Source organism: Panulirus ornatus, chromosome 23, assembly GCF_036320965.1.
Source record: "Panulirus ornatus isolate Po-2019 chromosome 23, ASM3632096v1, whole genome shotgun sequence".
In the NCBI taxonomy this organism is placed as follows: domain Eukaryota; kingdom Metazoa; phylum Arthropoda; class Malacostraca; order Decapoda; family Palinuridae; genus Panulirus; species Panulirus ornatus.
In genome coordinates, this window is record NC_092246.1 from 6,976,031 (window position 1) to 6,994,692 (window position 18,662).

The 18,662-nt window shown below is 38.2% G+C and overlaps 1 protein-coding gene across 11 annotated transcripts in view; it reads right to left on the reverse strand.

The window, feature by feature from the left end:
* Positions 1–18,662, reverse strand: part of gek (serine/threonine-protein kinase gek) — a 266,032-nt gene that overhangs the window by 84,986 nt on the left and 162,384 nt on the right. For 9 of the 11 annotated variants that reach the window (XR_011714432.1, XR_011714433.1, XM_071676518.1 and 6 more), the window contains 5 exons: positions 18,210–18,351; positions 14,543–14,701; positions 11,396–11,520; positions 9,639–9,911; positions 7,901–8,007 (listed from right to left, as the gene is read on the reverse strand). Coding sequence is in view for 9 of the 11 variants with exons in the window: in XM_071676518.1 (XP_071532619.1) it covers positions 7,901–8,007; positions 9,639–9,911; positions 11,396–11,520; positions 14,543–14,701; positions 18,210–18,351 (806 nt within the window). In the remaining 2 variants the exon portion in view is untranslated. The remainder of the gene's footprint in view (positions 1–7,900; positions 8,008–9,638; positions 9,912–11,395; positions 11,521–14,542; positions 14,702–18,209; positions 18,352–18,662) is intronic. The other 2 variants (XM_071676524.1, XM_071676521.1) reach the window with 1 other exon arrangement.

The following is an 18,662-nucleotide window of genomic DNA, read 5'->3' on the forward strand; positions in this document are numbered from 1 at the left end:
CCTCGACCAAAACACCCTATATCTGCCACTCTATCATCAAACACATTCAGCAAACCTTCAAAATACTCACTCCATCTCCTTCTCACATCACCACTACTTGTTATCACCTCCCCATTAGCCCCCTTCACTGAAGTTCCCATTTGTTCCTTTGTCTTATGCACTTTATTTACCTCCTCACAAAACATCTTTTTATTCTCCCTATAATTAAATAATACTCTCACTCCAACTCTCCTTTGCCCTCTTTTTTATCTCTTGCACCTTTCTCTTGACCTCCTGCCTCTTTCTTTTATACATCTCCCAGTCATTTACATTATTTCCCTGCAAAAATTGCCCAAATGCCTCTCTCTTCTCTTTCACTAATAATCTCACTTCTTCATCCCACCACTCGCTACCCTTTCTAATCTGTCCACCTCCCACGCTTCTCATGCCACAAGCATCTTTTGCGCAAGCCATCACTGCTTCCCTAAATACATCTTCACAGAACATACAAACCTCCAACAGCCAGGATCGAACCCGGGACCCCTGATGCAGCAGCTAGTGGTGAGGCATAAAAGCAGCCAAATCAGGGGGTAAAAATCAAAGTAACATCTACAGAAGAGGCAAAATAAAACAACTTTGTGGCACAAGGCAAGTGGGTCAAGTTTTGAAGTTGACCCAAGGGAGTTGACAAGCCAAAACACCTTCAATTCGGAAACTGTCAAGTGAAGATGCTGAGCTAGAACCATCCAATGAGAGAGCAATACTCCATAAAAGAACAGATCACTCCTTAATATAATTAGAGCAACTGTTTGGAGGAAAAGAAATTTTGAACCCTAAACAAGACCCCATTTTCTTAAGAGCCAGACTTCGCTATTTCCATACTATGGGGTTTCCAAGATGGTGTGGATGTTCCAGTAATACCAAGTATGTTCACTGAGTCAAGATGTGAAATTACAGAACTGTTGAAGGAGAGAGGAAGCCAAAAGAAGCTACAAAAGAGGGAACAAAGTGAGAGAGGGAAGCCGAAAGAGGGGGACTTTGAGATGAGACCCCCAAAGCCACACCCTGTCAAATGGTTTGGATATATCATGGACAACTACATATTTTTTCCAAAATCTTTAAGAGATGATGAAGACATTTGTAAGATGGGAAAGTATATCACCAGTGGATCTTACCTTACGAAAATCCATATAGGTGATCACTGAGAAGACTGTGAGATTCAAGATTTCTAAGGATATGTAAGTTGAGGAGGGATATATATATAGACTTTGGAAATAGTAGATGTCAAAGTAACAGGATGACAGTAGGAGGGATTAGAGCAGTCACTATTTTTAGGGAAAAGATAAACCAACACATGTTTCCGAGAAGATGGAAAAGTCTGGTTTTCAAACAGAAACAGTACAGATGAGCAAACACAGATACAAGTTCGGAGGCACACTCCTTCAATACATGAGGATGGATGCCATCAGGATCGTACAGCTTTGCCTGTATCCAGAAAAAGCAGCAGTTTTCTGACAGTTCAAAAAGAGATCATGGAGAATGCATGAGATATGCTTGCATAACTCCTACAACACTAGTTGTTCTTCAAACGACATACAGAAGCATATATCAAAACTCAAGACTTCACAGAATTTGTGCATCCGAGAAAAGAAAGTAAACTTTTTAAATGGATGTTGTAAACTTCATTTCATAAATTGAAAAACAGTTTGACATTTAGAGAAGATAAAGATGAAAGCAATAAGCTACACAACTTACATGGAGAAAATAATAGTTGTAGAATGATAATTTCTTGACGTCCAAGGAAGTACAAAAAAATGTATTGGGAAGACTATGTAAAGATACTGATATACTTCTGAGAAAAAGGGTATATTAGATGGAGAAAATTACAAGAACAGTGGCCACTAACAACAATAGTGAAGCATCAGAGGATACCACTGATAATGACGAGTACTGCAGATCACCTGAAGGAGCAGAAAGTGACTCCTAAACAAGAAAATCAGGAATTCTTCTTCACAAATCTGGCTCTCGAGTTTGGGCATGTATGATGCAGTAAAAAGATGATCAAGCCAGAATTAAATGAAACTGATTGGTAAACTGAAAATCTCCTTTGACATGTCACTGAAACATGCTGAAGCTGCAGTTAAAGAAGCCAACAAGCTGTTTTTCAGAAAATAGGTATACCACAGATGAAGATACGACAAATTTGGACACAATGAAAAGAATAATGTGCATGATGCAAGATAGAGTATAATGTGATGGTAATAAACAAACCTGTCAAAGATATAATTTCCGAGGATGGTGAAGCAACAGTTACGTGGTGATGACATTCTGATTCTGAGGAAGATGACTACAAAAAACTCATGAGATTGTACTCAGAGGTATTCCAGAGACATCTCTCTTTCACTGTCAAAGAGCAATGATTCATTCTGGCGGAAGAAGTATCACGAGAAGCATCCTTTGCTAAATGAAGCTACATCTAGACAATACTGTCTTAAATGTAGTTGTAACAAATGCCACTCAAGGATAGCAACAGATGTCATAGAGCAACTCTAGTGACAGTTATTAGTTTGATTATTTCTTAATCAATAGAGGATTTTGGTAATGTAATTGAGGGCAACTGCCTGTAATTCGGTTAATCTAAGACTGCATACTATGCCTTGTATCTTTTTTTAATGTGTTCAATTAAACAGCACTGATGTGAAAACCTAAGGGTATTACATGGCTTGAAGCAAAATATAAAAAGCCACAAAAACTTTATTTCCAAGGGATTATAAAGTTCAAACAAAAGAAATTTGACAATTTTCATGCAAACATATGCAAACAAAAATATATTGCATGTGTTTATACTCAACATTTCATGATTTTCACGCATTTTCCCATTATCTCAAATTTCTGAAGCACTATAAAGTAGATTACACTGTAATCAAATTACAATAAATTATTTTCATACATCTAAAGCTCTGGAATTCTCCATCTTCTTTCACTTTTCCCACTTTAGATAACCTATCTTCTTTTAAGAGTCAGGTTTACAAACACCTGCAGGCACCTCATTAATTTCTACTTTCTTTTACTTTTTATTTTTGATGTGGCATCTCTGACTGGTGCATGTTTTGCCCATGTTATGTAAGAGAGAGAGTGTACCTCCCTATGTACCTACAAGATTTTGCCATAAAGAAACTTAGATTCATCTTCCTATCTTATCCTTAATGTTTTGTTCAGCTGCTTTCCACAGAGGGCTCTCCCTCTCTTTCTATGCATAATGCAGTATCCATAGTATTTCCTGCCTCTCACTCTATAGCGGTGTCAATGTGTCATTGTCCAATCACATGTTTACCAAATGGTGTCCTAGTTTCGTCTCTTCGATATATATCAACTTAGTTATATTTCTCTCTTGTGTCTCCCCTGATGATGTGATTATTACACGAAAGTGCACTTGGGAACTTTTCGTGTTTCATTTTCCTTGTGGACTCATAGGAATATCTTGATCACGTGCAAAATTATGATCCTTTCCAACATACATACATATACACACACATATATACACAAGTACATATTCATACTTGCTCGCCTTTATCCATTCACAGCGCCACCACACCCCAAAGGAAACTGCATCACCATCCCTTGTGTCAGTAAGGTTGTAACAGGAAACAAACAAAGAAAGGTTACATCCAGTCACATCCATTCTCTCACTATCATGTGAAATGCACTAAAATCATAGCTCCCTATCCACATCCAGGCCCTAATTCATGTTCCATAACTGAAATGAAAGGTTTGTTCTGAAGTTAAGCAAGCAATTCCTTGTTGAACGTTTATGATGTTCTTGCATATAAAGCAGTCTTCAGTCACTTTTCCATTAAATCTATTTATGCTCCCCTCTAAGTACTTCAACATTCTGTTTTTCAATTCTTTCAACGTAAGGTTCTCTCTCCTTCTGTTTGTACTAGACTTTCGTACATCGAAAAACTTGATACAAACCTGTTACTGGATTCTGACTCTATCTCCATACATATCATTCCTTCCTCATACCATATTTCACTTCTTCAGAGTGGGTGCTTATGTACTTTAACTTTTAGATGGTGGCCAACAACAATTGCTTTTGCTTTCAAAAACCTGGTTACCAAAAAATGATGTGCTAACTTTTCCTGACATGGATAAAAGATCTAGTTATCATACCATAAGTAGCATTTACAGTTCTCTTGTATCACTAACAAGACACAGGAAACAATTCTGCTGTCATCAGTTACCTTACACTCACCATCATTTCCACTTAACAGTCCACCTGAGGGTTGAGAGTACAAGGTGTCACCACAAAAACTATGTAGTTTGCTGAATGATTTAACTTAAGAGGAACACTTACCACATGTATCAGCTGGTGATAATAGTACACAAGTATAACAGAAAATGTGAAGAAATAGGAGACTCCAAGTGAATTTAGCAAGATTGCAAAAGGAAGGGGAAGCATCCCAAGAAAAATGTGCTCATGAAAGAAATCATGATATAATTGCACCTAAATTTCTCTGTGTAATGCAGGGGTAATGAAGAACTTTCAGGACAGATGACTGGTGAAGAACTAGAATATTTCCAGAGAAAAACCTCCTCCAATATCCTCCCAATACGTGCCAGTCACTTCATCTCCTCACACATACATGTAGAGTGAAATGTGCAATACTTTAACATATATTCATGGTTGTTTAATTTGTTTATGGATGGGGTTGTTAGGGAGGTGAATGCAAGAGTTTTGGAGAGAGAGGCAGGTATGCAGCCTGTTGTGGATGAGAGGGCTTGGGAAGTGAGTCAGTTGTTGTTCGCTAATGATACAGCACTGGTGGCTGATTCTGGTAAGAATCTGCAGAGGCTGAAGACTGAGTTTGGTAGAGTATGTTAAAGAAGAAAGCTGAGAGTAAATGTGAATAAGAGCAAGGTTATTAGGTACAGTAAGGTTGAGGGACAAGTCAATTGGGAGGTAAGTTTGAATGGAGAAAAACTGGAGGAAGAGAAGTGTTTTAGATATCTGGGAGTGGATTTGGCAGCAGATGGAACCATGGATGCAGAAGTGAGTCACAGGATGGGGGAGGGGGCAAAAGTTCTGGGAGCACTGAAAAATGTGTGGAAGGCGAGAACATTATCTCGGAAAGCAAATATGGGTATGTTTGAAGGAATAGTGGTTCCAACAATTTCATATGGTTGCGAGGCGTGGGCTATAGATAGGGTTGTGCGGAGGAGGGTGGATGTGTTGGAAATGAGATATATGAGGACAAAATGTGGTGTGAGGTGGTTTGATTGAGTAAATAATGAAAGGGTAAGAGAGAAGAGTGGTAATAAAAAGAGTGTGGTTGAAACAGCAGAAGAGGGTGTATTGAAATGGTTTGGTCACATGGAGAGAATGAGAGAGGAAAGATTGACAAAGAGGATATATGTGTCAGAGGTGGAGGGAACGAGAAGAAGTGGGAGAACAAACTGGAGGTGGAAGGATGGAGTGAAAAAAATTTTGAGCGATTGGGGCTTGAACATGCAGGAGGGTGAAAGGCATGCAAGGAATAGAGTGAATTGGAACGATGTGGTATACCGGGGTCGACGGGCTGTCAATGGATTGAACCTGGGCATGTGAAGCGTCTGGGGTAAACCATGGAAAGTTTTGTGGGGCATGGATGTGGAAAGGAAGCTGTGGTTTCGGTGCATTATACATGACAGCTAGAGACTGAGTATGAACAAATGTGGCCTTTGATGTCTTCTCCTAGTGCAACCTCTCGCGTGTGCGGGGAGGGGGGATGTCATTTCATGTGTGGCGGGGTGGCGACAGGAATGAATAAAGACAGCAAGTATGAATTATGTACATGTGTATATGTCTGCGTATATACATATGCATATGTTGAAATGTATAGGTATGCATATGTGCGTGTGGACGTGCATGTATATACATGTGTATGTGGGTGGTTGAGCCATTCTTTTGTCTGTTTTCTTGCACTATTTCACCAACGCGGGAGACAGCGACAAAGTATAATAATAAAAAAAAAAAGATGCATTTTATTCACCCTTAATACTTTGCCTGTGTATGAAATATGAGTGTGCATGATAAACATTAATGTTTTTAGTATAAAGAAAGAGACATAATACCTTGTTCTCCCAACACTTGTAAGCTAATCTCCCTCACACAAAATTCCTGGGAAATTGGTGTAATATTTCTATATATATCTTTCTTTCTTTTTCTTTCATACTATTCGCCATTTCCCGCATTAGCGAGGTAGCGTTAAGAACAGAGGACTGGACCTTTGAGGGAATATCCTCACCTGGCCCCCTTCTCTGTTCCTTCTTTTGGCAAAAAAAAAAAAAAAAAAAAAAAAAAAAAAAAAAAAAAAGAGGGGAGGATTTCCAGCCCCCCGCTCCCTTCCCTTTTAGTCACCTTCACGACACGCAGGGAATACGTGGGAAGTATTCTTTCTCCCCTATATATTCATGTATTTACAATCAATGCTGTGTCTGTGTATTAAATACACGGTCAGTAAGAAAACAAACTCAGTAGAAAGAGAGAAACATTTCTAGGTCTTCCTCTCATATCAGGAGCTGTCGAATACAGCATTACAAGCATTAAACCCTGGAGAGACACCAAAATGCACTTTTTGCTTAATAGTAACCCAACATGTCCCAATCAAGGCCATCAATTATTTTTTTATTACAAAAAAAAAATTAGAAAGGAATCAGAGCTATTCAGGTGTTTGTAGTCCTGACTCATAAGGCTAGAGTGGTTGTAGGGAAGAGCAAACGTTGAAAGAGGGAAGAGAATATCAGAGCTTTGCTGTTTTGAGGAAAGGAAGAGGTAACATAATGGTCAATCTTCATGTGGTCAGTCTCAACAAAGAAACTATGAGACATAGCAGAGAGGCATGTGCCACAGCTCCAAGCTCTGGAGGCAGGGACACATACAGACAGCTCACAACAACAGTGGCCTAAAAAAAATACCTGTAGAACAAGAACAGTATAGCAATATCACAAAAGACAGAGAGAGATGGCTGGAAAGAAGTACTGCTACAAGAATAAATGAAATAGAAATTAAGGATTCTAATTCCAATCTGACAACAGTGAAATACTGGAGGAACCACATGATATATCTATGCAGTATTCCAAACTTGGGCAAATGAAACACCAACAGATAAGAACCAACTGCTCACAATGAAAATAAATATGGTAACATTATAACACACCAAGCTTTTGGAAAGCAGACTTTGTGGTGCTCATTATGTGGAGTTTCTAGGATAAAGCAGACTATGACTATGCCCCAGATTCTTATATTAATAACAGGTTGAAATGTACTCTTTCGAAACAGAAAGGGGAATAAGCAGCATTTAGTGAAAGAAATAGGTAGAATTTACATTTTTGTACTAATGAATCTGACCAGGCTACTGCTTCCTCATTCCATAATGCTGGACAGGTCCAAATTATTTGAGGGGACATGTTCAATAAGAGAATGACAAAGACTATTACAGTGAGGAAGTGAGAAAAAGTCAGTTGATCAGTGTAAAGTGGAATCATCACCATGAAAGTAAATATGCTTAGAAGTTCAAAAGAGCATTCATAAAGAAAAGAGGGAAGGCAATAAAACAACACTATACACATCAAGATTAACACAATGAACAGTATCTGAAGATGAGTGTGTGAAATGAGAGGCTGTTTGCACTATATGTAAACAGAAATCAATAATTAGTGGTTACTAAATAAAGTCTCTATTTATCTTAAACCTTCAATAAGAAAGATTTAGAGATAGTTTTCAAGTCTCATAACTTTCCCTGATGAGTTTTGCCAAATAAAGCCAAGCATCATCAACTTATTTTCCAGTATTGTACAGTATATCAATCTCAAAACAAATCAAGTATTCCCCTCCCTGAAGAACTAAATGATCCTATTGGATATGCACTTCAGTACTTACAGCCCTCACCAGATTCTAGTCGACTCTGGAGGTCTCGCAGTTGCTTCTCTTTCCGCATATTTTCTCTGGAAACATTTTCATATCGTTGCTTATATTCACGTACTTCCCTGCAATAAAAACATGCCATGAAAACAGAGTCTTTCCAGGGGAAGAGGGACCCTTTCCGCAGACCAAAATAATCACCCAATAAATTTGTACCTTAATGTGCAGTCAAATTTTCCTGCAAGTTCCAGTCTTTTTAACCCACTAACCTTTTGAGCGATGTGGGGGACGAATGAGTTTATGGCTAGTGTCTACATATATTCATCAAAGACAAGTCCTATAATTTTCATCTTGGCAAATTTGACTCTAAAGTACAGTTCTGCATCATGAAACTGTTCACTAGATCAATAACTGGAAAATTAAACAGGCTGTATGGAACATCTTTTTTCTTAACCCCTTCCCTTATTACCCTGAATATACTCACAGAGCTGTAGAGGAAATAATCCCTATACCAAGTTAACTCAAGTCACTTATATTCCATTGACCATTATCCCGAGATAACCAGTGTGGGGTTAAAGAAATGTTTTCTATCATTCCCAGCAGACAAAAGTAAAGTAGGTCTTTTCTCTCAACATATCACATTGCAAGCACTTATCTAAATCCATAGATAACAGCATGATGAGTCATCTCTCAGAGGAGGTGCATGCATCTGCCTAATTTTTTGCTAAATTTTCCAATTTTTTTCACCCTTCATATGTTGAATGAAGATGAATATGACAGTGATGACTATGCATAAACACAAATGAAGATAATACCTCATCTAATGATGAAACAATCTCCAATTCCGAGAGTCCAACAGATGAAATCATTATACCAAGTAATGATGAATATGACTGTAATGACTATACAGATACACAATAAAGATATTACCAAGAGATTCTACAAGTTCCATCTCTGATAGTCCAGGTGATGCTATGGGGTGGCCCAAAGTAGAGTTATCTTTAAGTCTTACAACACCTGCCCATCTATTTGCTCTTCCTGGTGATAGCCATGTCAGTTATACAACTTGTGAACATAAGCATAGTAGCAGTATTTTTAAAGTTTCCTTGACACAGTAATGAAGCTGATACAATAGTTGAAAAAAATACCAGTATGCAAAGCAAAGGATAAAAGCAGCATCATGGGATAATGGAAGTAATAAAGAACGTAACCCATCACTAAATGAAATCTGGGTGTATTTTGCTTATCAAAAAGAAGATTTATTGACCTCGATCTCTTCTAGTACCCTTACTAAAATCTCAAACAAAACAATCTTCTTTAAGTTTACAAACAAATGCAGCAAGAATATATAAAATATATATGGTTCAACAAGTGAGCATCCAACTTTCAACATTTTCTCAGGTCATTATTCATACACAAAACAAACTCAAAGATGTGATCATATTTCACTCAAATGATATCTTATCACATCAAAGATGTGATCATGTTTCACTCAATGATATCTTATCACATCCTAAATGGATACTACCTACATCATTTTGAAGTAATCTGACAACACAAGGTCTATTAATATCATTCAAAAATACAAAACAAAAAGGAAAATATGCTCTCCACCTGCACATATCAGTCTTAAGACAACCCCATATCCAACCTAGTTTTACTACCTTCATAAAATACAAAATCTAAAATAAAGATACAAGATATAGAAACAAATAAAAGAAAACATTAAGTCTTAGATAAATAAGACATCACTTACTTTTGTGATGCAACTAGATCTGCACGGACTTTGCTAAGCTCTTCAGATATAACCTGTTTCGCTTGGATCTCTGAATTGAGGGATGACTGTAAATTTAAGAGTTCCATTTTGTCTAGCTTTTGGGAGCGACGATTGCGCCAGTTCTTCTCAGGAGGAGCTAAGACAGAAGATCCACTACCCACAACACCAGAAACCTTCAGGGTCTCAAGCTCTTCTGTCATTCGTGTAGCAAGGGCTTGAAGGTATCCACGGGCATCTTTCTCATCACTTACCCTGTTGAACGAGAAAACAAAATAGCAATTACATATCTATGTATATACATGTGTATGTGGGTGGGTTGGGCCATTCCTCATCTGTTTCCTTGCACTACCTTACTAACACAGGAGACGGCGGTTAAGTATAATATATGAATATATAATATCTATACATCATTATCATACTTGATTGCTGTTTCCCGCATTAGCAAGGTAGCACCAGGAAACAAAGACAAACAAAGACCTATCCACTCTCATACACAGATATCACATATATGCACTGAACTAGGGTATGTGAAATGTCTGGGGTAAACCATGGAAAGGTCTGTGGGGCCTGGATGTGGATAGGAAGCTGTGGTTTCGGTGCATTACACATGATGGCTAGAGACTGTAAACAAATGTGGCCTATTTTGTCTGTTTTTCTGGCACTACCATGCTGAGCAGGGGGTAGCGATGCTGTTTCCTGAGGGCCAGGTGGCGCCAGGAATGGATGAAGGCAAGCAAGTATGAATATGTACATGGGTGTATATGTATATGTTTGTGTATGTGTCTTCTTTTTTCTTTTGTTCAAACATATTTGCCATTTCCCACCTTAAGAACAGAAAACTCTGCCTTAAAGGGAATATCCTCAATTGGTCCCCTTCTCTGTTCCTTCTTTTGGAAAAATGAAAAAAAACGGGAGGGGAGGATTTCCAGCCCCCACCCTCCTCTTTTAGTCGCCTTCTACGACAAGCAGGGAATACATGGGAGGTATTCTTTCTCCCCTATCCCCAGGGATTGTTATGTATATGTGCGTTTATGGGTGTTTTATGTATATACATGTGTATATGAGTGAATGGGTCATTCTTTGTCAGCTTCCTGGCACTACCTTGCTGACGTGGGAAACAGCAATTATGTATGATAAATGAGTATGTTTGAAGGAATAATAGTTCCATCAATGTTATATGGTTGCGAGGTATTGGCTATTGATAGGTTTCTTACCCACATGACACTGGAGCTCACTTCCGTACACCCTTTCACACATTCTAATAACATAACTCATGCTTCAGCAGCAGTGCTATCCCTTCCTTAGCTCTCATCCTGACATAAACCCCAACTTTACCCCATAACATCTTGAACTTTGTTTTACTGAGAGCTAAAACACTGAGGCCCCTTTCTTCAAACATACTACCTATCTCTCCTTTCTTGACATTTTGGTTGCATCCATACACATTCAGACATCCCTAGCCAAAGCCTTCAAGGAAGATGAACACTCCTCATTTGGCTCCTTCTGTTCCAACTTTTAGGAACTGAAATACAAGGATGCAAAGACACTGCACAATAATACTGGGAATTAGATGTAATACTGCAAAATAAAGGAGTGCATTTGTACACATCATGTTAGCAGATTCATACTGGAGTAACAGTAAAAATACTGAAAATAATTAGTCTATTTTCTCCTGTGGTTATGCCTTCATGGTCATTCATGGTAACTGATCTACCATCAGTGGACATTAAACTCACCATTGAATTATTTCAGTGATCTGTGCCTCCCACTGTGCTATGGATTCCTTTTTGTTTCGAAGATCTTCATATTCCTCTTCAAGCGATCGCCGCTCATTTTGCATTCTATTCAAACTCTCTGTTAGCTGAAAGTACAAAAAATGAAAGAAATATCAGTGACACATTCTGTAAAATCACTCATCTTTAAGGTTTTTTTGCCTGAGTCAAGTGCATTCATGTAAAATCTTCAAAAACTTTACATACGGTTTCCAACACAAAAATAATTTTCACTTTACCTATTGCATTAAATTAGAAATATACTTTCTATTAAGAGAGGAACAGAAGAAAGAGCTAAGCAAGAATCCCATCCCAAAGGCTCAGGCTGAGGTGTCTATTTGTCTTGGATGTAAGCAGGAAATAAAGGAGAGATAGGAGCTATGTTTGATGAGTGGAAATAAAGAAGGAGAGATAGGGGCTATGTTTGATGAGTGGAACTAAGCTGAAGGAAGTGAAGAACTTTAGAAAAAAGGAGTAATTTTTTTTTGAAGAAGCAGAGTGAGTGTCTTTACTGTTTTGATGCAATGGATCAAACCATGGTGCTAAGGAATCTGCACGCAAAAGTGGGTGATGTGGTAAATGATCAATTCATTAAGAGGCTATATGCAGGGTCCCTGATGTCCATGAAAATATGGAGCAGCTAGTCAAGATGACATGAAAGAGAAATGATGACAAGGAATTCTTGGTTTAAAAGAATGTGCATACAAGAGAATATATGAGAGAATGGCACTGGGGTCAACGGGCATTATTGGATTACATGGTAACTGAAAAATGTGCAAAGGTGAGGTTGTCTAATGTAAATGTGCTGAAAGGGGCAGGAGATAAGATGCATTTTCATTTCCTGATGAGAGCAGATGTGAAAGTTTGTCCTGGTTTTAGGTACTGAGGAATGTTGCATGAAAGATGAGATGAGAGTGAGTGATTTTGAAAATGAAGCATCTGAGCAGAGATAACAAGAGAAATTGAGTTCAACAGAGACTAAGGGAGTACATGGGTGTATAAAGGAAAGAAACTTAACATGGTTGTATGAAGGAAATGAACTCAACAGAGGGTCCATTGGCCATGTCTTTATCATCTACTTCCATCATAATTCCATGACTTCCTACTCTACGAAGACAAGACAAGGAAAGAACAGTAAGAGGGCTCTCTCCCCATCCTTTAATCCCCCTGGCAACAACAACTGGCATGGAATATACTATGAAAGAATGAAAGGAAAATTTGGCAAGAAAATCTTACAGCACTACCCAACCCTCTGCTGCACTTCAATATATTCTAAGATCTGGAATAAGAAGGCACTGTGAATCTATTTTCTTTATGTTCATTCAGTAGATACCTGAACTGATAAAAAATCTGCCTATCTAGTTTTTGAAAGTATTTATAGTCTGAGATTCCTTCACTTAAAAGGACAGACTAACCCTGGTGAAAAAAATCCTTTTTATGTACATAATGGCTAAATTCACTGTGACTAATATCTTTCACCAGATCCAATATTACAACCTATAATAAAATTCAAGCACCTCATTCAATTCTGAACTAAATTCAGCATAACAACTACGGCTAAAAAAAAAAGTAATAACATTTGATATATTTACATACTGCATGAATATGTATATGTGTATGTATGTAATGTCTGCGCATGGGCATGTATATTTATGTACATGTTGATATGTATATGTATGTGATGTGCGTATGTGGGCGTTTATGTATTATTTATTCATTATACTTTGTTGCTGTCTCCCCAGTTAGCGAGGTAGCGCAAGGAAACAGACAAAAGAAAGGCCCAACCCACCTACATACACATGTATAAACACATTCATCCACACACGCATATATACATACCTATACATCTCAACGTATACATATATATACACACTCAGAGATATACATATGTACACATGTACATAATTCATACTGTCTGCCCTTATTCATTCCCACTGCCACCCCGCCACACATGAAATGACAGCCCCCGCCCCCCGCATGTGCGCGAGGTAGCACTAGGAAAAGGCCACATTCGTTCACACTTGGTCTCCAGCTGTCATGTATAATGCGCTGAAACCACAGCTCCCTTTCCACATCTGGGCCCTATAGAACTTCCCATGGTTTACCCCAGACGCTTCACATGCACTGGTTCAATCACTGACAGCACGTCGACCCCGGCGTACCACATTGTTCCAATTCAATCTATTCCTTGCATGCCTTTCACCCTCCTGCATGTTCAGGCCCCGATAGCTCAAAATCTTTTTCACTCCATCTTTCCACCTCAATTTGGTCTCCCACTTCTCCTCATTCCCTCTACCTCTGACACATATATCCTCTTTGTCAATCTTTCCTCACTCATTCTCTCCATGTGACCAAACCATTTCAAAACACCCTCTTCTGCTCTCTCAACCACACTCTTTTTATTACCACACACCTCTCTTACCCTTACATTACTCACTCGATCAAACCACCTCACACCACATATTGTCCTCAAACATCTCACTTCCAGAACATCCACCCTCCTCCGCACAACTCTATCCATAGCCCACTATTCCTTCAAACATACCCATTTTTGCTTTCCAAGATAACGTTCTCGACTTCCATACATTTTTCAACACTCTCAAAAGTTTCGCCCCCTCCCCCACCCTATGATTCACTTCTGCTTCCATGGATCCATCCGCTGCCAAATCCACTCCCAGATATCTAAAACACTTCACTTCCCCAGTTTGTTATTTCATGTGTGGCGGGGTGGCGATGTGAAAGAATAAGGGTAGACAGTATGAATTATGTACATGTGTATATATGTCTATGTCTGTGTGTATATATATGTTGAGATGTATTGATATATATATTTGCGTGTGTGGACATGTATGTATATACATGTGTATGTGGGTGGGTTGGGCCATTCTTTCGTCTGTTTTCTTGCGCTACCTCGCTAACGTGGGAGACAGCGACAAAGCAAAATAAAATAGAAATAAATAAAATAAATGTATATGAGGGGATGGGCCAATTTTTCATCTCCTTCTTGGTGCTACCTTGCTGATGCAGGAAACAGTGATTATGTATACATACTATTATCTTATGTATATTTGAAACTGTAATCATCCAAGGTCAGTACAAGATAATTCTTACCCTCTCTACATCTCCTAGAAGTTTTTTATTGTCATCAAGGAGCATTGCCTTTTCCCGATCATGTCTACGCTTCACATCCATCACAGAATCCTCCTGTTCTTCAGATCGCTTCTCCAACTCACTGCGTAACTGCTCCACCTTCTTTGTCAACACAGTCACCTGAAAAGTGTTGTAAAATTTACTTCTCAATTTGATGAAAGCTGCGAGGAAAGAAAAATCTCAGAAATAACTTATCAATGTATTTGTTATAATTTGCAAAACTCTATTCCACCTACAGCAAACACTTAAAGAATGGTAGGTTACATAAACCAAGATTAGATTAGAAAAGCTTTCTTAGCTTTTTTAAAGCAAATCAATATGAGAAAAACCCTCTACAATATAACATTCTTTAAAGTGATAGCGCATGTAGAAGAGAGAGAGCTCTGTTAGCTGCGTTTAATCCACCGATATTATCTTATTAGCTATTTTTGCCATGCTCCTAGAGTAAACAACTACTAAAACCTCTGACTCATACGTTCAACTGGAATCAAAAGCCTATACAGGCCAGGTATCCACACACCACATACATCAAACCCCCCAAAAAAGAGCTTTGTAGTGCAATTTGAGCTAATTTCCAAGTCTGACTGAATGCTTATTTAAAGGTGTTAAAATAGATAAAAAAAGCAAAACCTGCAAATTATGTTGTCAGTAATTAACTTAATCAAATTCAAAATGAGTAAAATATACCCAAGATTATGCATTTTACAGAGATTAGAAAAATGGGTGAATATCATTGAGAAATAATGTGCACTCTCGTCAACACAGGCCATGCAGTCCTACATGTTTAAACATTATCTTTTAATTAGCCATGGCTCAAGCTTTCTTCAATCCTTGATCCACCTCACATTCAAACCCAATCAAAAATTGAAATTTCAGGAATCTGTGGAACCATCAAAATCCAGTTGTGTGATTGACTTAAAGAGAGAGAAAGAAAAACTACCCACCTTCAAGCAAAAGAGAGAGAAACTGCCTACCTTCACGTAACTAATACTAGATTTTGCCAAACTTTTTCATCAGTTTGAGTATAAGGACTGGCGAGAAAGATGTATGGAGTGAAAATGGAAATGATGAATGCAATTTGTGGGTAGGTATGGAATGAGGAGTGGTATGAACATGAATGAATAAAAATATCAGCGAAGAGTGAAAGAAGAGCATCCAATTGTACTATCACCAAGAGCAGGAGAGGGTGTTACAGAGTATGGATGGAATGCATCAAGTATGCATGCAGATGTGTATGTGTACCAGCAAAAATGAAGATTAGGCAAGGTAAGGATGAAGCATTTCTGGAGAAATTTGAATGACTGTGTAAATGGGTTTCAGAAGGATAGGAAGGTGGTTGTTATGTGTAATATGAATGCAAAGGTGGGATATGATGAAACTGGTGAGATAACTGGAAAATTGGAAAATGCCCAGAGTAAATGAATGGAAATTATCTTGTGGATGTTCAATTCTTGCTAACACCTTGCTTCAGCACAAGATGATTCACAGATATAAGTGGATGAGAAATAATGGAAGAGAAAAACAGCAGGTTTGATCAATTAGGTGACAGTGGATGAAAGGCTGAGAAAAGCTGTGCTGGATTCTTTAGGGAGTCTGATGATTTTGCAGTTCTTGTGAAAGTGAAGATCAGGGAGAAGTGGGGGTATGGCATAAGAAAGACTGAAGAGATAGTGTTAACAAAGGAGAAGGAGAACTGGAAAGAATGCAAGGAAGAATATGCAATAAGGGTGACAAAGCTTAGATGAGATGAAATTGTAGTAAATGTAAGGATACAGTCATGTGTGAAGGAAGTGTTTAAATTGTTTAGAGAAAGACAGTTAAAGGATGTAGAATTAGTAGTTGGATGGAAGGTTTGAGATATAAGAATGAAAGTAGAAATGCATGGTGGAAGGACAAAACTAGAAATCCTGTGGATGAGAAGAAAAGGGCATATGGTAGATTGCTCAAAAGGATTGGACCAGAGAAAGTTCAGCAAAGGAGGGAAGAACCAAAGACATGTAAGCAGAATGTTAAAAGGCTGATAAAGAAAAGCAATGAAAGTAGATGAAGAATTTGGAAAAAAGTTGAAAAAAAGTGAGTTAAAATGTAAGGAAAATAAGAGATTGTACTGGAAGCAGGTGAAAACAGAAAGAGGTAAAATGAAAATGTGAGAAGTACAGAAGAAGAGTTGCTAAATCAAAGGGAGGAACTGAAAAGAAGATGGAAAGAGTATTTAGAAGAACTGATGGATGTGGGAGAAGGTGAGGCAGCAGTTGTTACATACATGGGTAAGAAGGATGGAAGGAAAAGGATACATATGCAGGAGCCTATAGTAAGAAGGGAGGTAGAAAAGGGTGATAATGAGGTTGAAGGAAGGAAAAGCTCTTGGAGTGGATCGATTACAGGTGAAATGTTGAAGATTGGAGGATAAATTGTGATAGAATGGATGCGTTTGATATGTACATAAGCAAGAATCATGAAGTTCAATGGTTATGGAGACCCTTATGCTGTGGCCATCCCCTTGAGGGAGTTCCCAAAGTAAACAGGCCTCAAAAATAAGACAGATAGACAGAAGATTGTGCCTGAGGATTGAATGAAAGCTATCATTGTTCCTTATTAAAAGGAAAATGTGCTAAGGATGTATGTATCAATCATAGGGAAATCAGTATGTTTAGCATACCAGGAAAAGTGCATGCATGAATGTTGGCTGATAGTCATGCAAGAGTGTTGACTGATAGTCATGCAAGAGTGTTGACTAATAGTCATGCAAGTGACAATGTAGAATAAGTGGAAAAAAGAGGAGCAATGGGGTTTTAGGAAACGTTTGGGATGTGTGGACCAAATTTTTATGGCAAGAATGACTGGAAAAGTATCAAGCAAAAGATAAGAAGCTGTATGCAACAGAACGCATACTCACCACTCTCTCCAAGACTCTTGCAATTACCTCCCTAACCACCCTATCCATAGACAAATTAACAACCATGGTGACATCACACACCCCTGCTGCTGAACAACCTGCACTTGGAACCATTCACTCTCCTCCCTTCCTACTTGTACACATGCCTTACACCACTGATAAAAACTCTGCTTCTAGCAGCTTACCTCTAATATCACATATTCTTAAAACCTTCCACAAAACATCCCCATCAAACTTAACATATACCTTCTCTAGATCCATAAATGCCACATACAAAACCATTTGTTTTTCTAAATATTTCTCATACACACACCCCAAAGAGTTAGATATGGAAAATTTTTGTTTAGGAATGTAATCCCTTTTCATAATGGGTTTCAATTACTTGTACAAAAATGGACTACTTAGCAAAAGGTTTTCCAAGAATGTGAACCAGTCATTCAGCAGGGATTATTGGTACCAAATTAACTAATAATCATGGTTATTAAATATGCTAATGTGTGACCCTGCTGTAATGGAAAAGTGAAGGCATTCCAGTAAATACCATATAGTCTGATATACAAAAGTACACACTTAAACAAATGGATGCAAAAATGTCTGCCGATGATCTATAAAGATGACTCTCTTACAAAAATAGAGAAATGTTTAACTAGAGATCAGAAATGGATAAATTCAAAAATATATCAACTAACACCTTTATTTTATGAGGTAGGAAATGAAACTATGTATACTTGCCTCATTTTGTAGAGTGTTCTTTGCAGACTCAGCTTCAGCCAACTGTTCTTTGATAGCAGCCATCTCATGACTGTGGCGAAGAGCCTGTTGCTGTGCCCTCTCTTCCTGGTCGACACACACTCGTTCTAAGTCAGACTTTAATCTGATGAAAATAAAAAAACATCTAAGCTACCCCCCAGTATATCATGTACTGGTGAAATGACTTTTCAGTGACATTCAGTGTAACCAAGAATTGCTACATCAACACTGGGTAAAAAGAATAAAAATAACCAATCACTGAACCACAGGAGTACTTCACCCTACAGCTTGAGGACATATTCAAGGTTTCAGTTAATCTTGTATATAAATGATCCACTATTATCAAACAGTGACTTCAATGCCCTTAACCAATCTGATAACAAAGGCAGGTATACTGGCTCTTTACAGTATTGAAAAGATAAAATGCCATCCATT